The sequence below is a fragment of the Colletotrichum orchidophilum genome (genome assembly GCF_001831195.1).
Source record: "Colletotrichum orchidophilum strain IMI 309357 chromosome Unknown Scaffold_100.1, whole genome shotgun sequence".
Classification (NCBI taxonomy): Eukaryota; Fungi; Ascomycota; class Sordariomycetes; order Glomerellales; family Glomerellaceae; genus Colletotrichum; species Colletotrichum orchidophilum.
The window spans coordinates 131,834-154,258 of NW_019173056.1; the positions used below are offsets into that span (position 1 = coordinate 131,834).

The 22,425-nt window shown below is 52.8% G+C and overlaps 6 protein-coding genes across 6 annotated transcripts; 2 read left to right on the plus strand and 4 right to left on the minus strand.

The window, feature by feature from the left end:
* Positions 1 to 55: 55 nt before the first annotated feature.
* On the minus strand, positions 56 to 3,657 carry CORC01_10267 (SH3 domain-containing protein; the record flags this gene model as incomplete). Its single annotated transcript, XM_022621895.1, has 6 exons — positions 56 to 118; positions 172 to 2,075; positions 2,128 to 2,659; positions 2,719 to 2,864; positions 2,932 to 3,321; positions 3,630 to 3,657. 6 exons carry the CDS (start codon positions 3,655 to 3,657, stop codon positions 56 to 58), a joined length of 3,063 nt encoding a protein of 1,020 aa, XP_022471611.1.
* Positions 3,658 to 9,196: 5,539 nt separating this feature from the next.
* CORC01_10268 (uncharacterized protein) lies at positions 9,197 to 9,984 on the minus strand (the record flags this gene model as incomplete). The annotated part of the gene is made up of 2 exons (XM_022621896.1): positions 9,197 to 9,682; positions 9,745 to 9,984. 2 exons carry the CDS (start codon positions 9,982 to 9,984, stop codon positions 9,197 to 9,199), a joined length of 726 nt encoding a protein of 241 aa, XP_022471612.1.
* Positions 9,985 to 12,721: 2,737 nt separating this feature from the next.
* On the plus strand, positions 12,722 to 13,662 carry CORC01_10269 (uncharacterized protein; the record flags this gene model as incomplete). Its single annotated transcript, XM_022621897.1, has 2 exons — positions 12,722 to 12,805; positions 13,516 to 13,662. 2 exons carry the CDS (start codon positions 12,722 to 12,724, stop codon positions 13,660 to 13,662), a joined length of 231 nt encoding a protein of 76 aa, XP_022471613.1.
* Positions 13,663 to 14,906: 1,244 nt separating this feature from the next.
* Positions 14,907 to 15,660, minus strand: CORC01_10270 (60S ribosomal protein L32; the record flags this gene model as incomplete). Its single annotated transcript, XM_022621898.1, has 4 exons — positions 14,907 to 15,015; positions 15,110 to 15,231; positions 15,366 to 15,490; positions 15,621 to 15,660. The coding sequence occupies 4 exons, from the start codon at positions 15,658 to 15,660 to the stop codon at positions 14,907 to 14,909; spliced, it is 396 nt and encodes a 131-aa protein (XP_022471614.1).
* A 961-nt stretch (positions 15,661 to 16,621) lies between these two features.
* CORC01_10271 (DnaJ domain-containing protein) lies at positions 16,622 to 18,104 on the minus strand (the record flags this gene model as incomplete). Its single annotated transcript, XM_022621899.1, has 4 exons — positions 16,622 to 16,711; positions 16,771 to 17,868; positions 17,926 to 17,984; positions 18,053 to 18,104. The coding sequence occupies 4 exons, from the start codon at positions 18,102 to 18,104 to the stop codon at positions 16,622 to 16,624; spliced, it is 1,299 nt and encodes a 432-aa protein (XP_022471615.1).
* A 1,218-nt stretch (positions 18,105 to 19,322) lies between these two features.
* CORC01_10272 (glutamyl-tRNA synthetase) lies at positions 19,323 to 21,518 on the plus strand (the record flags this gene model as incomplete). The annotated part of the gene is made up of 5 exons (XM_022621900.1): positions 19,323 to 19,643; positions 19,708 to 19,818; positions 19,877 to 20,260; positions 20,356 to 20,628; positions 20,757 to 21,518. 5 exons carry the CDS (start codon positions 19,323 to 19,325, stop codon positions 21,516 to 21,518), a joined length of 1,851 nt encoding a protein of 616 aa, XP_022471616.1.
* Between the last annotated feature and the right edge of the window lie 907 nt (positions 21,519 to 22,425).

Genomic DNA, 22,425 nt, shown 5'->3' on the forward strand with positions numbered 1-22,425 from the left:
AGAAAGGTATTTTACACTTTCGCTGTCTGTTAAACATGATGATCATAAAGAGGCCTTACACAGTGCCTCGAAGTCTTTGCTTGCGTGCTAGCCAGTCACCAAGCATGTTGTCAAGTTGCTATACAAAGTTAGTATCAAAGCCAAGAGAACCTCCTCGAGATTTCGACTTACAGTCGTAATTTCCGCTAACTTGGCATTTTGTTCGCGGAACAAAGAGCCTGCAACGGGGTGTTCCGGCCCAGCAGGCGCCACATCGCTCTTGTCGTAAACAACGACCAGCATGTCTCGTATATCCGAGCTTGAATCGAAGAAGGCCCGAAGCTTTGCGTCATTCCAGCTGCTACCAGTAGTGCTGCCACCCGTGGACGTCGAGCTGGCAGTCATCGAGTCTTGCGCGCGATGTCTGCCTGCCTCCTCAGCATCAATGAGCTCTGGCGAAGGCGACGTCGAGTGGCCTTCTTGACTGGAAGTGTCCACCATGAGCGCAGGAGGGTTGCGCGAGGTGACCGGCGACACTTGCACGGGAGATTCGGAAAGTCTCTCCTTTTGGCGTTCCACAGCGGTGGGTTGCGACTGAGGCTGTTGAGATTGCGTAGGAGTAATTGTCTTGTCAGTCTGGGCGCTAGCACCACTAATGGAGCTCATAAAGCTGTCAGGGAACGCTCCAGGCAAAGGTCGTTCCAGTTTCTCCTCTCTGACAATCTGGTGCGCTTGCTGCTGCACAGGTGGCTCAGCAGGTTCAACCTCTTCCCCGGAAGAGTCAAAGTCATCAAGCTCGACGCGAGACTTGGCCTTGGTGACCTTTTGCGGCTTTGGTTCGCTATTGCCACTCCTCGACGGCATGATCTTGGATAGCGTCGACCTTTCTTGGGGTGGTGACCGAGTCGTCTCGGGAGACTTGATCCGCTGCTGTTGACCGGAAAGCTCCGGGTCCGATGAATCATCCTCGACGATGCGCATGGAAGCAGGAGGCATGTTCGAAACATTGTTGGGGCGGCCTTCAGAGGATATGAATTCGGAGAGTTCCCTGGTGGCAGACTTTTGCGGCGTCGCAGCCCCGTTGTTCCTCGCAGGAGACGGCTCGACTCTCGGCTGTTGCTTCTGCAGCTTGCTGGGGTTCCGTTGAGGGCCATCGCCTCTCGGGGACAACGGTTCCTGAAGCTCCTCTTCCCGACTCTCACGGCTCTCGCGGCTCTCCCGGTCTTGAGATTCTGTAACAGTGTCCATCGATCTCTTGCCGAAAGACTCATCGTCGTCGTCCGTAGTCTTCTTCTTGTCCTTACGCGAGAAGAAACTCCGAATGGTGCTCGTCTTCTTTTCCTTCTCCTTCTTGTCCTTCTTCTTCTTGTCTTCCTTCTTATCCGGCTGCAGCTCCTTGTCCATCTTGTCCAAACTTGGTCGTTGCTTGACCTGGACACTTTCCGTCGTCGAGGGTCGCGAGCCGCTGTCATCACGAAGCAAATTAGGCGTAAGCGTGATCTTCTTGGTCTCGACCGTTTCGTCCTTAAAGAAAGAGTCGGTATTCCTGACGGTGCCGTTCCTCGACCTGCTGGGACCTTCTGGCTTCTCAAAGATTTCGCCGCTGTCGCGTTTCGAGTCGTCCTCTGATGCCTCCTCTTTCTTAGTCGGTTCCGCAGCGTTCACCTCCTTCGTTGTCCTTGGCTTCAGTGGTTCCACCTTGGCCGTGTCGTCATCCATAGTTTCCTCTGTCGATTGTTGCGATGTTTGTTGTGATGTTTGTTGTTGTTGCTGCTGCTGCTGCTGCTGTTGAGCACCCTCTTGTTGAGACAAAAGCTCATCAACTTCATCCTCGTCAGACGAGTAATCATAGTCAGAATAATCGACAAAAGTCGGTGCGGCGAACGCGACCGTCTTCTTTTTCTTCCTCAGAGCAGTTTTGAAAGTGCTTTTGGACTTTTCTCCAGACTGATCTCCGAGCATTGTAGCGGAAAGCTGATCTAAGTCAGAAAGGTTCATCTCTTCCATGGAGGGAGCGACTACGTCTATATTCCTGTGCTTGTTCAAGCGCGCTAATCTCTCGGTTGGCGTCTCAATGTGCTCTGCCGGCAGATAGCCTATTGTTCATGTAAGGAGCTGCTCTTTGAACAACGTTCAAACGGACCTTACCAATGCTGCTGTCTTTCACCACACGGACCAGCCACCAATAGCTGTTGCTGTCATCCAGCAATACCATGGTGTCGCCCTTGGTAGCATTCGCTTGGCCTTCGACAGTTGCAACAAAGGTGTGCAACGCATAGACGAATTCGAAATCGATGTCCTCTGCTTCGTGTAAGCACTCGTTGCCCCAACCGCAGGCAATATATCTAGAATCATCAATAAGAGAAACATCGCCGTCATCATCATCTTCTTCATTGGAGGGTTCGTAAGGAATCGTAAGCGGGATGCCGTCGTCGTCGAGTCCACCAACTGCTTCGTCTCTCTCTGCCCTCTCCATCTCTGCACGCCGCTGAGCAAAGTCGTCGTAAATTGGTTCCCCAAATTTGCGCAAGCGAAGCGGACTAACCACAATGGGCCCATGCTGTGCGACGCTCTGAATACCAAACTCCGCTGTATGATTCTCGTCGTTTTCGTCCTGCCAATCACGCTCGTCGTAACATTCATCGCAGTGTTGCTCGTTGTCGCAGTATTCGTCAGTTTGCTGTTCCTCGTCGTATCGGTCGTCGTCGGTCGCATTGCGATCCTATCCGGTATACTCACCGCGAAGATGATGACGGGTGTATGAGCTGGCAGAAGCCTTGCTATGCTGCCAAGAGAGGTGTGCTGGAGGGTATTCAAGGGATTCGGTATAAGGAGAAGAGGACCTTGCCTCGATAAACGAAGGGGAAACGGGGGTGCCGCGATCTCTTATGGCGGGTAGAGAATCAACTCTTCGCGGCCAAGATGGCGGAGGCAAAATCGAAGTGCACCCACCATCTTCAATCGAGGGGGAACTCGAGATCTTGTCCATCATGTCATCGTCGTCCATGCTCTCGTCGGTGTCGTCCATGTTTCCGTCGTCCGACACGCCTCCGTTTTGTGCGACAGCCAGCGCATCTTGCTGCTGTTGTTTTTTGCTTGCGTCGTCCATTGTGCCACCAGTGAGCTTCCTGGAGACGTCTCCCGCGAGATCGTCAGAGTCGGAGATATCGTCGTCGTCGCCGGCGTGGGTCCAGGACAGCCTCGGGCTGCGTGCTTGATCTTCGGCGGATTCCTGGGCGACTTCTCGAAGAGTCTCGGCCTGGTGCGGACCAAATGAGCCGTTGGGCGCCCTAGAGTGGTCTTTCGCTGACGGTGCGTCAGGATTTTGCAGATCGATGGTGTCTGTGAATGCGACAGAAGAGGCCAATGGTCAGCGTGACATGTCAAGCAAAGGAGCAACAGCTGTCGAGTGTTTTTTTTTTTTTTCCCTCTTCCTCTGGCCAAAGGGGGGATGGGAGGAATTCTGTGAGATTGATCGTCCGCGGTTCCAGCCGTTAGACCAAGACGGGTTCAGACTAGAGCTCAGACACAGAAAAACAAGGGCCAAGTAGGATAGGGGGAGTTTGTGTTTGGGGGGAGAATTAGTGTGGTGCGATAGTCACAGTAGGAATGGGCAGCAGGCGCAGTTGTTTTGGGTCGCATAAACTTACCAGCGCGAATAATGTGAGGTCTCGTCATGTTGAATCAAGGTCGTGGGCCAGCACAGCCAGCCGAGACGGTTGTGGGAATTGTGATTTTGTGACGGGATTGCTCGAGTCGTGAGAGTGCTATGTGAGTGCGGCGTACAGTCGTGTGCAGTGCAGAGGTCGTTCCGTTCACAGTTCCGTCTGAATTATTTTTCCTCTGCGCTTCACGAGCCAGTCCCCTTCGGACCCGTCAGTTGGTAGGTTGGAGAGACCCTGGTCGGCAGACGACGTATGGACGACGGTAGGGAAGTGTATCATGGAGCGAGGGTGCCAGAAAAGCTGGGGCGGTAGGCAATTGCTAAGAAAATGGTATGGGCGAAGCGTGGTCGGGTCTGGAGAAGGGAGGTGTTACTGTGTACTGTGTAAGCCAGAGGTTGGCGTCGGCGTTGGCGTTGAACGGGGGTCGAAATTGCGACCCCGCTGTTTCGTCGGCTGGACAGGGACGCCAGGCTGGGTTCTAGCGGCGCGCGAGATTGCCGTCGGGGCTGCCAGGGTGCGGCGTCACGGCGGGAAGAGGGACGATGATGAAATGGTTGGACCAGGTTTTGCGATGGTGGTGGAAGAGGGATTTCCCAAGTTTGTGGGATTTCGGAGCGGATGAGGTAGATGCTCGGCGGTCGTCGCCAGTACGGCCCGTTGATTGGCAGACAATCAAGCGATGCAGTGAATTTGTACTCCGTAGAGACAGCTGGCCGGATGTCGTGTGCTCAGCCAGGCAGGGGCAGGCGCTGCTTGGTGAATGGCGGTCGACCAAGGAGGGGCGGTTGGCTTGGATGGCTTGCTGGACTGGGCTGGCAAGGAGCCGGCTATGAATAGAACAGGGAACGGCGCAGTGGGCGTAGGAGGCGAGGCGAGGCGAATGCTGTATCTGTACCTAATAAGGCGAGTCGTAAGGCGAAGGGATGCGAGAGAAAATAATCAAAAGGAGCGACAAGGGCTGAAGAGTGAAGGGGGACGGAATGGTAAGTTCAGCAAGTTAGATACCTAGCCAAACGGTGGAATTGATGTTGGACCCAAAACTGCCCACGTTGCTGGTTTCGGTAAACGTCAAGCCAGCAAGGAAAAGAGAGAAGAGATGGGGACAAGGAAGTGGGAGAGATGTCTTCAAAAGTTTGTTTAGTTTGTGTGCATGTGTGTGCGAGCTAATATTTAGAATCTGATGGAGCGACAGCCCGGGCGGGATACCTCTGGTAGGGAAGGAGGGACGGGATGCGCATCTAGCACGGGGGAGACGGAGAAGAATCAACCAACAAAAAAAATCGAGCTTGCCAGGTCCGGAGCCCCTTTGCTGTGCTGCCGCCGCTAAAACAGCCCGAATTCAATTTCATGCGTGAGACGCTGCTGCAGGAGAGACGACCAAAGATTGGGTACGGATAAGGTAGACTGTGCGGATAGGCATGAGGAATCGAACTATTCCTCCCGCGCGCTGCCGTGATAGGTGATACTTAGGTGCAGATGCAACCTGGACACCTTATGTTGTGCACACCACACCCATAGTTAGGCACTGGTGTCACTACTAAGCAGGCAAGATACGTTCACATTCAGGGGAATCGGCATGTCTGCCCGATGCCACCGTGTCTTGCTCTCTCACAAGCATCATACGCCTCTTTCCCTCCTCGGGCTGTCGATGCATCTTCAAAAGTTTAGACTGTCGAGAAATGCGGCAGTGGAATACTGTGGGAGACTCGATACCCTGGGAGATGTTTGGCCGGGGTTTGTGGACTTGAAACAACGGGGAATCGACCAGGGCCACGACGCGTTCCACCTCAGGACTCAGGTGTGGAATACGTACTGTGACACAGAGCACACCAAGAAACGTATTCTGTTCAGCCAGTCATTTTCCAGGATGCCAGGCCCTCTTGCCGGCTAACTCACAGTTCCGTCCTCTTTCGCCCGCCGTCAGGAACTTCAGCAAATGTCTTCGTCTTCCCAACTCTTGCTACACCTCTTTGCTTCTTCTGTGCATCTCTCCTGCTCCTGAAGCTGCTGTCTCGCACACCCGCACTCCCGCTCCGCTCTCTCTCTCTCTCTCTCTCTCTCCTTGACATTGCATCACAGTCCGTTCGCTGTTTACGCTTGGTCGACCGTCTATACAATACAAAATACCGTTATCGGAGACCAGGTCTCTTAGTCATATTCCCTGCACCGGAAGAATACCCGTCAGTGTTAGTCAACGTCAAAAAAGGAGGTCTGGCCCTGGCCCCTGGGCGGGAGGGCATTAAGCTCTCGGGCCTGGTCTCTGGGTTCTGGGACTATTGGGAAAACGGCCATTCGCATTGGCCAACTTAGGGGGATACCTTCAACTTGCACACGAGGAACCCGACCTCTCGTGAGCATCATTTGTATCTTCTAATCCGGCTCGTTGACTTACCCACCTTCAACGCAACTTCCGACCTCCCACTTCCACTAACGCATGGTCCACCTCATCATCATCCGGATTCAGGTAAACAACTCACTCCCACGAAATGAGCCGAAATGTTGTACCAATATGAGGTACGCCTTTGTCATGCTTCCCATTGCCTAAGGTAGGTAGGTACTCCCAATCCGCCGGTTATGGGATCAAGCCGGACCCACTGAACTCTCATTAGACGAGCCCATTGCCAGTTGCTACCAGTGTTCTTGGCAAAGTCGCTGCCGTTCTGTAGGTACTCGCTCACGCATCGAGAGGCGTTCCCGGCGTCGATCTTCCAATTCGGAGACTGTTCTCTGCCCGTCTCCCGTCTCCGGCGATCGACATCACAGAGGATTCCTCTCCTCGTCGTCTGCTCGTGAATCTTTGTCTTCACTCCGTCAACCATCCAAACAACGACCGCCACCACCGCTTACTTTGCGTCACAGCTGCTGGCCCGCTTCGATGTGGCTCATCCCAAACACTAGATAGCCACATAGCCAAGGTAGCTCACTCACTCAGTCCCCTCAAATTCGCAAACGGCGCCGCGTCGACCAAGAGCCTCCAGATCCCACATATGGCGTCGACAGCGCTGACGGTGGCTTGCTCAGCTTATTCGGACCCGAGCCCTATTACAAGTCCCCCGCCAGGAAATCCCCTATTGAAAGACCTATTGGAAGCGAAGAATGTCAAGTAATCATTGTAGCGTGCCAATTGCTTCGCAACCACCATTCCAACTGCATCGCGTTCCCCTCAAGCGAATATGCCACTTTCGATATTGTACCACCGCACTCTACAGAGGTACCTTACCATCAGGATCCGCCGTCATCTCGCGGCTATCGTCCCGCTGTCTGCTGTGTACGCATTCAATCCGAACAGACCGCGGTCGCCCGCAAGAGGTATTTACATCGACCACTCAACTGGTACAAGAGGTCACGTCCTTACCGGCAACCCGTGCGGTACCTCCATCCCTCGGAAGCTTGTTGAGCACGAGCACAAAATTTCTCGCTCGCGTTTACGGTTGCAAGCGAAAGTCAATTCCCTCCGTCCGAAGTGTCAGCAGCGTATAAGTTGCGACCTCGCTGGAGCGCCAAGAAAAAGAAGCAGAAGATAACATTGCATCAGGGTAAGAGGAAAAGAGCCTCATCTGAAACCCAAGTTCTTCGGGACCGAAGACCCGGAGCCGGCGCGACGCTCATGCGGCTCGTCCCATCAAACTTGAGCGTCTTCGGCTCGTCGTCCCTTGTTCGCTCTCACGCATCCTCGAAGTGTGAGTATTTAAAGACTTAACCATCGTGATTGATGGAGAGGCGCCAGTCATCCGAAGCTCGGTCGACGAATATTTGATGCAGAGGAAAGACTTTGGATAGTATGGCTTGCAATGATTCATAGAATATGCACATCGCGGGGAGCGTGGAGTCCAAGCTCGGTGTTGCTCATCTGTCACGTCGGATACAGCGTGGGGGAAACAGATCATCCCAAAGCGAAGCACAAACTCGCCCGTACTTGGAAGCGGTTGTGACCGACAAACTGCAGTGAATGCCAAATGTCCACTCACCTTTGCATGCACAGGTGCCAGTGTCTCATCGACCTCATACCTTGGGGACAAAAGTAGACCAAACATGCTATTTTCAGGGGTTAAGATATGACAACCCGTTTCTCCCTGCGCCATGTCTCTCGGTGCCGAGACATGGCTTCTTAATTCACTCAGCGGTCAAGAGGCCATATTGTGAGCGTTCGGCAGAGAGGATTCATGGTGATGCGTGGAATACTTGACCTTGGTATCAGGATACGAAATGGGACATTGACGGACACCGTCCTCCGTCCGAACTACTAAGCTCGGCTGCTTCGAATCTGCAGCCTGCCACGACTTTGTAACGTCGTGGCGGCTAATGATCTCAACGTCTGAGCACACATGAGGGTCTATCGGCCTGGAAAGCCGATAGAGCATGCTGTCATTGACTCTTCAAGATGACCTTGCGTCTGGCGGCCGTTGAAAGGGAGATGTGCCGGAGGTTGATCCCTGCACATCGGTCATCAGGGTCACGGAGCGAGGGGATCAGAGCACAACGCCTGGCATCGCAAGGATTCGCGGGCGGGTGACAGCTCGATGAAGTCGATTGATCTAAATGCCTCCCGTGTTGGAGGCTGATCTACACAACAGTGTCTCCAGGGAGGAGGACGAATTGGCCGGTACATGTGCGTTTCGCTGCGTCCAGCTCGTGTCATTACGACTGTATGTTGCTGGGCGGCTTTGACGCAACGTCCATGGGATGGGGGATGAATTGGTTAGGAAGCCAATAGTACCTCAGAGTACTTTAATAACACAGTTGAAGTTGGATGATGGCCGCAAAGCCAGGTGGCATAGACTTGCTCGCGAAATACCGAGCAGAAGGGAAGAATGGCATGACTCCAGATTCAGTAAAGATTTTCTGGACTTATCGAATGACAGAATTAAGCCGCTTGCATGGAGAATTCCGACATTTGCTACGCAGTTAAACGGTGTATTCTTTGTATGTACTGTTCTTGATTTCACCGGGATGGGATGAAGCGACATATGACGTGGCACTGCAATAGTACTGTACCTCTGTCTGCTAGAACACTTTATATGTGCGTTATATAATATATCATATGGTGGGCTTTGTTGAATGACTTTGAGAGTGTTGTAAGTTATATTCATTTTCGAGAACAGAAATGTGAGCGTACAACCTGTCAGTGGGAAACACGTAAATTTCAATTCGAAATTCACAGATTCCCATCAACGCAATTATATCCATTACAGGCAAAGCAAAATTTTGCCACTCGAGCAGTAGTGTCAAATTAAGAGTCAGTCAAAACTAAGTCACAGTCCTCAAACCTCCATCTCTTTATTCAAGTTTTCCATCAAGGCACAGTAGAAAGCAACAAGAAGTTGTATAAAATATTAGATATCACTACCAAAGAGTGTGTTTCCCATTAATCCTTGTGCCATCATTAACACGACTATTACAATCCTCCAATATGCTTATCCCAAAAATTACCCCATTTTCATGCGAACTAGTTCGCATCATAACTCAATGCTGAATCTTGCTCGACTGAGTACTCGGCAGGCTAGCTTCAAGCTATCCTGCCTCTTGGCCAAGAGTCCCAAGAGCCGGACTGCTTAAAAGCTAACATCAGGAGTCACACCGATGACGAGGACAGGGTTCAGCTTCGCCTGGATGTTGCGGATACGATCGGCAATACCGTTGGCGTTGCCGATGGCGTTCGCCACGGCGTTGAGAGCCGTCGAGGCCGTGGCGGCGACGGTGGTGAGGGCGATTTGGAGGGCGAGGTTGGCCTGGGTGAAGGCGAGGGTGTACGCCGCCTTGGAGACTGGGTCGGCGACGGCGTTGGCCTGGGCCTGGAGGTTCTGGAGCTGGAGGGTGGCCGCCCTGGCCAGCAGCTGGGCCTGGCGGACGACATCCTGGGCGATCTGGACCACCTCAGCGGTCGGGATGGACGGTGGCGCGGCGGAGGTCGCGGACGGTGCCGGTAGGCCTGAGGGAGCGACGCCCAGGAGGTTGCCAACGACTGTACCGACTCTGGTGCGGATGCTGTTGGTGTTGCTTGTCACTTGTCGGATGACTGCGTTGACTTGGTCGGTTCTCTGTCAAGTAAGGGGTCAGTACGTTGATCATAGAGCTCCAAGAAGCCGACGAGTCTACTAACATCCTTCACCGTCGTTCCGACGGATCTTGTGAGGTCGCCGACGAGGGTGGTCGTCTTGGTCAGGTCATTGGAGAAGATTTTCAGCGCAGTGTAAAAAGGGTCCGTCAGCTCACTCGGGTTGAAGACAACTTCAGGAAGGACGACGGTTCCGGGTGTGATGGTAGCGCGAGGGAGGATTGCGGCTTCGACTGAGGCAAAAGAGAGGACGGCAACAGCCGCGGTAAAGACCTTGGTGTACATCTTGGCGACTGTTCGGGCAGATTTGACTGAGGAAGAGGAAGAAGAAAAAGATGGCTGGTGAAGTGGATTGGGTTTGGTTTGTGAAAATTGTGACTATGGTTGTGAAATGCTGCGAGATGCTGAAGATGTTCAGAGTGATGGTGATATTTGGGTGGACGATATTGATACCTCTTATAGAAATCTGGAGATGCTCCAGGGCCGACGGTTTCCTACTTCCATGAGTTAAAATGTCCAAGATACAAAGTCGCTTGACCCGCAAATGATGATGTCGATGCTTAGATGACGGGAGGTTTGCTGTGAGGTAACGAATTGAAGCCCTCATCCGGACTGACTACTCCCCCAAGAGGCATCTCTCAATGCAAAACCTCTCATATCATCACTCGTCGAAACGTGTCGGTCATGCTCCTACATCCGTTTTCAGTGTTGGACTCGGTCCAAAAAAGGGTCTTGGAGATCAGTTCGGAGTGTTTGGTGCCCCCGTCAAAGATCTCGTTCAGGTTGATGTCGGATGCCAAGGCTGATCAGCGCTCACAGGCCGATTTTCTTTCTCGGTAAGGATGAAGTTTCTGCCAAGGTTCCAAAGGGTACAAAGATGCTGGAAACGTCAAATACCAAGCTTTCTTGGCACGGGGACTGTAGCACGACATTGGAAATATGCCTGTACAATAAGCAATAGCTCTTCACTCGTGACCAGAATAGCATGAACAGGCGCGTTAACAAGAAATCCTGTTTGTCGTGTTGGAGTCAAGATCTTCATAGTGTTTAAGCTCATGGGCACTATCCTAGCCCGCGCCACAACATGGAGCAGGCGAAGCTCTGGACGAATCTGAATTAAGCGTCAACATAGGGCAATGACGGACCTCCTCCTAAGAACAAGCGTGGTCTATTAGCTAGGTGCAGAATTATGGCCTCCAGAGAGTGTAAGAAGAACAACGTCTTGCCACATGTCTAAGTATAATACGACCCGGGGCTTCGAGCCAACATGCCACGTCTTCAACATCCTGGTCAAACTTTACTCATGTAAGCCCTTTCCTGGCTTTCCGCCTTACTCGGAGAAGACCCGGTAAGGCGTCACTTCCGAGTCTTACTGTATCATCGATGAAGTGGTTTTCTCGCTCGCAAAAGTCGAAGGGAGATGATGTCTCTAAGACCGGAAGGAGATTCGGGGATGTCTCACATAAGATCCAAACGGTTGAAGACAAGATCCACGATTCCCGCAAGCGCAACTTCATCCGGCTCCGATGTGAATACCTAATGCCCTGTATCTCGCAAGACAGTGTCTCACATGCAGAGTGTGGACGCTTTCGGTACAGTAAGAACGGGGAATGACGGTTCCGCCTTAAGATGTACCATTTATTCGGCAAAGATCTTGTTCGCCATGTTGCAATTGGAGCCACGGTCCGAAAGGGTCGATCGGCCCGGCCAAGGCAGGAGTTATGCTTAATTCCCTTCTTGTCTAGTCCTTGCCATGACTAATTCGTGGGAGGAAACTTCGCTTGCGGCAGGAGAATAGCGATCGAATCTGTTGAGCCTCATTCAAAGCCTAATGAGCCGATTCCCTTTGTGAGTTGCGGCGTTCTTTCCGTTTTCAGGTCAAGTTCCCCCGATGTCGTGCATGATGATGTACCGCGGCCTAAGGTCAGCACGTGGTAAGCTTAATCATGGCGGTTGAGCATCCCTCGGCTTGCCGAACTCGCGGTGGCATGGAAGAGGTCGGCAGAATCGGGCAGATGAGATAGCTGACTTGAACACGCCTGTTGTGCCCTGGGCCCGGAGAAGTGCTCCGGTCCGCAAGTAGCACACCGGGCCCTACACAGAGCCCAGAATTGCAGCTAGAGTTGATGAACGCCTTGCGTGTTCCGCTTAATTTCAGTCGTTACGTCCCTTTTAATAGTACCTGACGTGTTGCGAAAACTTTAGCCGCCTTTCACTGACCACGCGGTCTTGGATTAGGACCCAGCTTAACTAGAACATTCAGACTCCAGGCAACTGTATCTTCTCTAAACGCATTCGCTGTCTCCTTGACACAGTATCACATTCATCGTCTCATTTTGATTGGATGGTAGGGGTTACTGGTAAGCCTGCCTTCGTATAAACATTGAGATGGCCTGACCTTACTGCGATGGCAGTCACAGGGCATGCTATTCCGAGAGAGTCCGTCGAGGAACATCCAAAGCATGACCCTTGAGGCAAGAAGGTACCTGAACCAATTGGTATCGATCATCAAGGTCTGGCTCGATTCATGCATCGAAATTTGTTGACGTGTTGGTTAGGGAGCATCCAAGATCGACGAGGAATCAAAACACTATGCTATCCTTAGTAGACTAAGGCGAGCAAACAACTAATAGGCTTTTTAGAGTAACCATCATAAAGGACCACGTGCAGTTCCGTCGAGTTGATACCCTAGTAATAGGGTGACGACCAGCGGACCGTAATCTTAGTAGTTTTCACTTCGAAGTGCCAAGTCAGGTATTGTACCATCCGCCGAGAGCGTCAAGTTCCAATCGCAGGTGTCGGTGTTCAGAGGAATCACCAGCAGTATACGTGATGGATCCTTTCTCTGCAGTCAAGTGCTCGAAACCGATAACAAGGCTAGCAAATACCATACTATTGGTTGGCATGAGTACTACAGAAGACATAGGTAAATTGCTTTGAGTTGAGGCTTGTTCCAAGAGATGCATTTTTGACGAAATGCCCAACGCGTCACGTATGCTAGTCAATAGGCAGACAATTCAAGATGGTTACTCATGCTTACCGAAGAATCGAAACTCTGAAACCTCATAACAACGGCACTGGAAGATTCCATAAGCTCAAAAAGCCTGTGAGGGAAAGAATGGTGGATCGAGACAACGTCAGCCAGTGGGCAGGTTGGAATAACCTTACTTCCAATCGACCGATCCCTCGCATCTAACTCGCTGTTCCTCAGAATGAACTCACCACTCAAATCCCTTCCCCCCTGATAGTCTTTGGGTCACTTCAGCGGACCCTGCCGCAATCAGCTCAGCCACACTCCATCATTCTGGACCCCAAGACAACTATTGCTAGGTGCTACCTTAGCTGGTAGCCTTCCACCAATCGCTGCCCACACCCTTTACACTTGGCGACGTCCCCAGCCATACTCGCAACCTCATTCTGCTCAGCCACGCTACGTCACCGCCATCTCAATGAGCTCTTGGCATACAACACCACACAGCAGAAGCGACCCTGCCAGCCAAGATTTTGAGGGAACCGTTGTGTCACTGGTGCAATCAAGAAAGGTTGGGGAAGAAGCAAGCAAGGGGGGAGAAAATGATGTGTTCTGCTGCACTGGTTCGCACGACGAAGGAACTATATAAAACACAAGCCCGTTCCTTCTTGGCTTTTGCTCATAATCGTGATCCAAATCAAACCGAAAGTACAGAGCTTTTAACCACGGAAAATCTCGACGAGAAACACCAGGTACTTATCTACCTACTTCATCACCGCCCAGGCGTTTTCTCTTCCGGACCTTGAACTGACAAGCTCTCCAGCAAATTCTTACAAAGACCCTAGACAAAACCACCGACAATCATCATGCCCTTCTTCTACTCCAAGCCCATCGGCGGCCGCAACTTCGGCACCTCCGTCCACGCAGACCGCCACGGTATCCGCCGCGGTCCCTGGCGCATGCGCATCGGCCGATTCAACTGCTTCAGATAGGGTCGATACCGCTCTCTTGGCGTAAGCGCGTTGACGCGATGAGATTTGAAACGGCCTTACAGAGCGTCTTGTCTTCCACACCTCGCTCCGCAACCCTCATTCCTGCGACCTGATCTTGTCCGGTATGAGCTGACGCTCAAAAAACCACGCACGAAACCTTTCTTTCCTTTTTGCTATTACGAAATCATGGATACCAGGAGTCGTCATTTGCGCTTATGCTTGTGATGGGACAGCGAGCGTTTCCTGTCCGTATTGGGGTCTCTTACGCTGCGGTCACATCGAAGTTGGTCGTAATGCTGATTGATTGTTGCAATAGTGCAATGCATACATAAATAATACATTTTTCCCCACAAGGTTTGTTGGACACATTGTGAAGCACGAGTCTTTGTGTTGGCCATCAAATTACTGCCTCTGTATTCCTCTGTATGAGTATCCGTGGCCCGCCAGGATTCAGGCTGACGAGGCGATAAAGTGTCAAAAGCTGGAGAAACAATGCACCTTCAGAGGAGACGGTCTGCCAAGTTGCCATGGGCTATGGCCATAATGGTGTTGTTGTCACCGTCGGGACACTTCCGTGGAGAAGATTGATATTTCCATCCTATTATATTAGCCCACCTGACTTTACTCACCACGTCATAAGGACTAACCATGGACATAGAGATGCCTTCTCGGGTATGGCAGATTGACAAAAGATATCATGAGACCTGAAAGGCGGATAACAAGAGGACGACCTGAAGACATTTTGACCAGAGAACATTGGGAAGATCCAGGAAATCACCATTGTGCCCAAGCAATAGCCAACCAGCCCGTTTCTCGGCATCGACGGTGGTAAGAGCTCTAGGACAGGAAAATAGGCATAGTAAATGTCAGTCACTTGTGCAGGATTTGATCAAAATAGTGCAGGGGCCAAAGGGGTTGGTGATATTCTCGAATTACCGAGCATATGAAGGATCCTGTTTTCCATGCCACCCAACGCCTTATTCTTGTCAATCGACGATAGTAGTAAGAAACACACGCCTGAGTGAACGTCAAGTCGTTGAATTTTTGCTGCGGTTTTTTTGTATTTCCTAGCACAACGGTACGAGCCATGCCAAGCCGCAGCCCTGAATCATCGCAGAAACCGTTTCCGATGCATTCCCATCCCTGGATATGAGAGCAAAACGCAAGTAACCGGCGAAACCGAACCCCCTCGCCCCGAACAGCTGATTTTCCACGCAACCACTGAAAACTTTTTACATCTTCGCTTAGACCTCGGTGGTGACCTTGGCCTTGGGGTTCGTGACCTTGACGCCGAGCTGCTTGGCGCGGCCGATGATGTCGATACGCTTTCTCGAGGAGACGTTGTGGGCGATCCTGTAGTTGCTGTTAGCTAACTGTAGCTTCCATGAGGACACCCTTGGCTCGGTTATCGGTGAGAGCTGGTAGGCGGGTGTGGAATGGTACGCACTCGGCAGCGTAGGTGCGGTTGTGCATCAGCAGGAGGTTGACGTCGTTGACGTTGCTGACAAGGAAGGCCTTGTGGCCGGAGGGCATCATGTACTTGGTCTTCTTGTTGGAGCCGAAGCCGATCTGAAAGGTAGGAATGCCAGGTTAGCGACGGTAGTCCTGGGGCCCTTGAAGCATTTTTCCGCCCGTAATATTTTCCCTCCTCATGTTGATGCCCATGTCCAAATCCCAATCCAGCAGGGAGGTGTTCGACGTACCGAGGGCATAGCAGTGTTACCCCTGAAGCGACGGCGGACGCGGTTGTCGATACCCTTGGGCTTGCGCCATGATCGATCAACGCGCATAAAGCGGTCGCTCTGGTGGCGGTTGAAGAGCTTCGTGCCTGTTCAAATTCACAACCGTCAATCCTCTCGTTTCCAATCCAAAGTTCTCGTTCGTTTGATTCATCGTCGGGGTTGTCGGGTACGCGGGGTCGTAGAGGGGTGCTGTCCTTGGGGCGGGAAAAAACATACGCTTCTTCACGATAGGAACGTGCTTCTTTGCGGCGACCATCTTCACAATAGCAATGTCAGTGATCAAATCAGAAAATCGACAGTAGGTCGAGCGAGGGTGCCGTAGCAATTGATTCTCACCTTGACGGCTGTTCCTGGCTATTGGGTTAGTCGGGGCGGGTGTACGTCGTCAAATTCGGGCTTCAGGGCGATCGTGAAATTTGGGCGACCACCATTTCGAATCCCACTGGACGTGGGCTCTTTCCGAAGCCCTAAGATTTTGTCGGTCACGTGTGGACCGGCGGCTGGCGGGGGAAGAAAAAAAAAGTGCAGAAGCGGAGACCAGCGACTGGCCGCAGCCGCCACACTGGCCCAGCGGGTCGCGCTAGTTGGAGGGATTCCCTTCGGTCTGCGGCCAATGGAATTGGCTTACGCAATGGGTTAATGATTAGAAAAAAATTGGCAGAAAGCACAGACCCCCTACGATGGGCTGCGGCGGCGGCCAGACCTGCATAAAGCTCCCACTTCTCTCAGCGGCATTGCTTGAAAACAGAGATTCGTCACCAAAATTTGCAAAAGCATTTTCCCACACCGAGGTTCGAACTCGGGACTCTCCGGTCATCATTGAACACATGAAAGCGGAGTATACTAACCACTATACTATATGGGACGTGGCTGCTGATTGATGCTCTAGACTAACACCAAGTTCAACATAGACCCCTCACTACGTGGACAAAGCCCTGTAACGGAGTGGAATTAGAAACGGTCTATGCCTTCCATGAGTCACCACAGCACTAGTTGCTTTCGCTGCACCAAAGTTGAGAAGCGACATGGCACCCGTGTACCGTGGGTTGCCTTTCATTCATGAGGGGGATGATGCCCAAACTACCAAGCAAAACTCCTCTCCAGTCCCCCGTTCTATGCTCACCCCTACACCGTCCGGGTCGTCAAGTATGTCGTGAGCTCCAGGGCGTCAAGCCCAAGACTCTGTCCTCTAAAATCTCTATCCAACTAAGCGCCTCCTACTGAGGCTGGCACTGAGGCTGGCCGTCGTCCTCGTCCTCGTCCTCCCATTCGCCACCGAAACGCGGGTCTCCCGAGTTGGCGCCCATCTGTAGACATTTGTGTTAGCGCCACCTAGATGATGATAGAAGTACCTGGAAATACTTACCGAATCCAGGCTGTCCACCTCCTCGTACTCAACCTCATCAACCTCCTCGGCTGTGATAGGGGCAGGCGGGGGAGGGAGGAGCTTGTTCAGAGCATCGTACTCCTTATCATCCTTCAACCAGCCATCCTCGGGGAACTCGACGTTGACAATCAGGTACAAATCACCCTTCTCTTCGCCGCGCTTCTGAGGCATACCTTCGCCAGCGACCTTGAGGATGTCACCAGGGCGGAGGATCTCGCCGCGTTGCCTCTCCATGTGAATGCCGCGGCCGTCTAGGTGCGTCAACACAACACGAGAAAAGCCGCCGAGAGCCTCAGCCAGGGTGACAGTCAGCTCGGCAGATAGGTCGTTGCCGATGCGGGTGAAGTCGTCATGGGGCTCCTCTGCCAAGTGGAAAACAATGTCTCCCGGGGTTTGATCGGGGAATTGGTCCGCCTCGCCCTCCAGCACGATCCTCTCTCCATTCTGAGAACCTCTGGGGATGTAGATCTCAAGCACCTTGGTCTCGGACGTCGTGCGCTTGCCCTTGCACTTCTTGCAGCGGTCCTTCTCCTTGCAAAAGTTGCCGGATCCCTCGCAGCGATCGCAAATAACGGTCTCTTTGCGGACCATACCCGGGCCGACCTGGCGGAAAGCCTCTGCCATACCGGCGCCTCTGCACTTCTCGCACTGCTGGGGCTTGACGTTTGCTTTGGCGCCGGATCCCTTGCAGGTGCCGCAGACAACCTGCTTGTTCGCGGAGAACTTGACAGTCTTGCCCTTGTATAACTCCTCGAGCGTGACTTTGTAAGGCTGGTCCTCATCGGGACCGCGACGGGGTCTTCTGGGACCAGCGCCAGGACCGCCAGGACCACCGGGGCCGCCCATGCCCATGCCAAACATTTGTGACAGGATGTCGTTCAAGTCGACCTCGACGCCACCGGGACCGCCGGGACCGCCTCGCGAGGGGTCGAATGCGGCCATGCCGTGGGTGTCGTAGAGGTGACGCTTGTCCTCATCTTTGAGAATTTCGTAGGCCTGGCTGACAGCCTTGAACTTGGCTTCCGACTCCTCTCTACGTTCCTCGGGGACTTTGTCGGGATGGTGAAGAAGGGCAGCCTGTGAGGGAAGGGCGGGTCAGCATGTGGTGTTGTGACCAGGGGATGGGTGACGAACCTTTCGGTATGCCTTCTTAATCTGATCCTGCGAAGCATCCTTATCAATACCGAGGAGCTCTGGGAAATGCGTCAGATGTGATCCACTGCAAAAAAGTACCCCTCGGGCTCCATAGGCAGAGTCTTACCGTAAAGATCAATGTCTTCCTCCCCCGACATGCTCGGTCCACCACTGTCCATGATTGAAGGTTCTTCGGAGGGCACTCGGGCAAAGTCTTGCTCGAGATTCGGCCTTCAGAGGAGTGATTTGGAGTTGAGAGAAGGGTGGATGTGGAGTAGATTTGAAAATATTTTGTCTGGCGTACGGTGTACCTGCCGGCAGCAGGCCTTTGTTTGGCGGGGTATCATGCCCGCAGTGCCTTACTGGGCGTGCGGCTGCTAGGAACGCAGGCGTCGCAGGCTGATACCTCAGCGCTACGGGTAACCTGCTGAGAGCGCGCGGCAGATGGTAAGCAGTCCGGGCCCCTGTCCTATTCCCCAGCCGCCTATCCGCCTGCACCTGTTTATCAGCAAACTAAGGTAGAAGGCGGTGTCCAGCTAATAGGTAATGTGCCAGTTACCTCCACTACATTTGTTGTCGGCCCAGCAGTTGTGTGTTCGATACTTGCTGGGATTGGAGATACCACAACTGGATTTCTTCGTAACCGTGGCGGGGTTCACCAGTTCCTTTCAAGAAACAGCCAGAGGCCCAATATGCAGTTGAACTGTATGGTGACCCAGAGTTCAATCTCAGCCTCGATTTGAACAGCATCAACAACTACCAGGCTTTCACAAGCAAGTCAATGTGGTTGGTGTCAACCCGAGGCTGCCGAAAAGCAGACTTCGGAGAGACTGAGGATTAAGTTCGGTTACCGTCACCAAAAGCCTCGTTAAACTCTGCCTCTTCAACTCACCAGTCCCGCAGCAGTCCTCGGACGGGCACCCGGGCAAGCTGCTCAGATCACGATGTTGTCATCTTAAGAGACTATGAAACCTGATGACCGTTCGAGATTCTTGAGACGACTAGTACCTACTTCATTCAGTTTATGAGATGTATCTCTTTGAAACTCTCGTTGCGGTTAAGATAAGAACCTCATCTCAGTGCTTTCCTACATGAAAACAATCTCATGGCCAATTAAGTTATCGCTTATCTTATAAGGCACGGGACCGAATGTGTTGAGGAATCGCCATCATCGACCCCCAGTAAGTAGGTATCCACGTACCTGAGGTATCGAACAGTGTTGCGAATAGAAGTCTTTGTGACATACGCTCAAGCCACTGCTGTCGTATAAGTCAGTATCTCGCTTGATGCATATCTATCACCCGCGCCACATGTGGCTGAAGCTCATCGACAAATTTCACCCCGATCAGCTCATCCATCAACGCCAAACGAATGGCACTTGAACAAATGTCTCTATCATGTCGATGATAGCCCTGAGATCACAGGGGAGGTCCCTTTTACAGCGCTCATCCAATGCGTGCTACGCGGGCTCACACTCGAGATGGTGCTCGTCCGCAAAGAGCAGCAGCAGCAGCGGCTTCCAAGCGCTGAGGAAGAAGCTCCCGCCCCTGGCTGACCGGAAGCTCCACGGCCTGCCCGACAAACCGGCCAGGACGCGGTTCGCCCCCTCGCCGACGGGATATCTCCATCTGGGCTCGTTGAGGACCGCACTTTTCAACTGGCTCATTGCTCGTGCCACTGGCGGTCAGTTCATCATCCGGGTTGAAGATACGGACCGGGTAAGTTCAAGACTGCTGCTAGATGAGATGAAGAGCGTACCCGCTGACGTCTACCACAAAAAAGACTCGCATCGTTGATGATGCCGTCCAGCGTCTCCTAGCAGACCTCAAATGGGCGGAGCTGAACTGGGACGAAGGCCCAGACGTCGGGGGACCCTATGGACCCTACGAACAAGTGATACACTTTGCCCCCTCATACTTTCATGAGATACCAGTCTAACCCCCAATTTCAGTCAAAACGCCTAGACTACTACAGGCAGCACATCGCCCAGCTCCTGGACGCGGGAAAAGCCTACCGCTGCTTCTGCACGGCGCACGACCTCGAGCGCCACAAGCAACAATCCCTCGACGAGGGCGGCACGGCGCACTACCCGGGGACGTGCCGGAGCCTCCCGCCGTCCCAGGCCGAGCGACGCGCCGCCAACGGCGAGACGCACGTCGTGCGCTTCCGCAGCGAGTGCCGGCCATCCTTCGTCGACAAGGTATACGGAAACTACCAGAAGAACGAGGACGAGGACGACTTCATTCTCATCAAGAGCGACGGGTACCCGACGTACCACTTTGCCAACGTTGTTGACGATCACCTCATGGAGATTACTCACGTCATCCGCGGTGCTGTGCGTTCTCCCTCCCCTTCTCACCCCCAGCACCAACCCACCCATACTTCTTTTCTCCTTCAAGGCGTCAACATGTCGCTCACACCAAATGACAGGAATGGCTCATCTCCACGCCAAAGCACATCGCCCTCTACGACGCTTTCAAATGGGAACCCCCGACCTTCGCCCATGCCGGTCTTCTTTGCGCCCAGAACGGCGAGAAGCTCAGCAAGCGCAACCACGACATTGACATTTCCTCGTACCGCGATAAGGGCATCCTCCCCTCCGCGCTGAACAACTGGCTCGCGCTGCTGGGCTGGAGCATGAACGAGAAGGACCTCGCAAAGGGGGGTGAGGTATTCTACACAACGAGCGATCTGGCTGAGAAGGTAAAGAGTCCCTCGTTTTATCGTCCCCCTCGCTGCATCTTTTTGTTTTTTTATCCCACTTTGGCCTCGTGTGTTTCTTCGTTCTGTGGAGCGGCACTTCGATGAACGCTCACTTACACGGCGAATAGTTCTCCCTGAGGTTCACAAAGGGCAACATCAAGACCAACCCGGACAAGCTCGCTGTCTTCCAACGCAAACACCTAACCCACCGCCTCCGTGAGGAGGACCCCGACGAGGACCTTCTAAAACAGGCCCTCCTCCCGCCAACAACCAAGCTTCTTGCTCACATCTCATCTCTTCTCCATTCATCTTCTTCCCCTTCTGCCGAGACCGAGACTCCTCCATCCACCACCACAGTAATCACTTCCCCAACAAACCAAAAACACTTCTTCCTAACAACAGACTTCACCTCCCTAACCCCCATACTCTCCTCCCCATCAACATCCCCCACTCACCTCCTCGAAATCTACCGTACCTTGGCCCTCGACTCCCCAATCGACCCAGTCGACCTAGTCCACGAACACCCCTCCTTCTTCCTCCGCCCCTCAGCCCAGTCCTACTCCCGCTCCCTCGAAAACCTCTCCCTCCCAGACACCACCGCCCAACCGCACGTCCTCCTCCAGGACCTCCACGCCTCCCTCCGCGACGTCCACGAGCTCGACTGGAACCCGGACAAGCTCCAGGCCGCCATCAACGACTTCGCCGCGCGCAACGCCGACTCGGTTGATCCGGACAAGCCCGTGAAGCCCGTCAACAAGGCCACCTACGCGCTGCTGAGGCTCGTACTTACGGGCGACCACAACCGCGGCGCCAAGCCCGCCAAGCTGCAGCTCACGCTCCTGGGGAGGGCGGAGACGATGACTAGGTTCGAGCTCTGCCTCGAACAATAAAAAAGCACGCTCTAAAAGAGGAGTAAAGCCCCAAGGACAGAGTATTGGGGAATATCGGCAGTGGAGACATACATCCATGCTTGCCTCCACAGCTTTGCTTTTCTGCGTGGCCAACAGGAATTTTGACTTTCATTGCCAGTGTAGGAGACCAGAGTGCTCGTAATGTAGGGTCTGGGTTTGGACGCTGCGCCAAGAGGCTAAATCATGTCCTGATTTCTGGCGTGACTTCCCATGGAGTTTGTGTACGATATTGTATGGGATAGGCTGTGTACAACGGCTTTTTCGTCTGGTAGTGATATTTTCTGCCCATCCCAGAAATTGAATTGAAAAGATGAATTACCATGCTGCTGCTCGTTGCCCATGACCAACGCTTCAGGAATCAGATTCAATCTGGCCACGTGGGCATGACAACTCACCAAAGGCGCTGACGCTTTTGTCAAACTTTCTTCAGGTGGCGTTGGCAACGAAACATGCCTTGTTCAATTTGAGCTCAAGCGTCTCTACTTGGCGCGAACCTTTCACTCAGATGCCTAGAGCCGCCACTGTCCTCCCCGAATTCCATGACTACACAGAAGCTTGCTTTCACACTTACTCGTACGCACACACACAGAAGGGTTAGATTAGCAGTAATAGTTGCATTAGATATGGTGTTGCGTTTGAAAACAATGCAACGCTATGGTCATGTCGTTCGCGGCCGTTGGGGAGCCATTGAGCCAGCTCTGCTTAGCTCTTTCTCTCGAACTGTCCTCCTACTTTGCTTTCCGCCATTTTACACGCCCTGTCTACGACCAATCCATCCGTAAATGTAGCAAAAAATGGTACATAGAGTGTTTACTAGATGAAGAAAAGGTTGCAGGGCTCAGGGTGAGCAGGTTGTTGGTCATTACGTCGTCACGGGCTTGGTTGG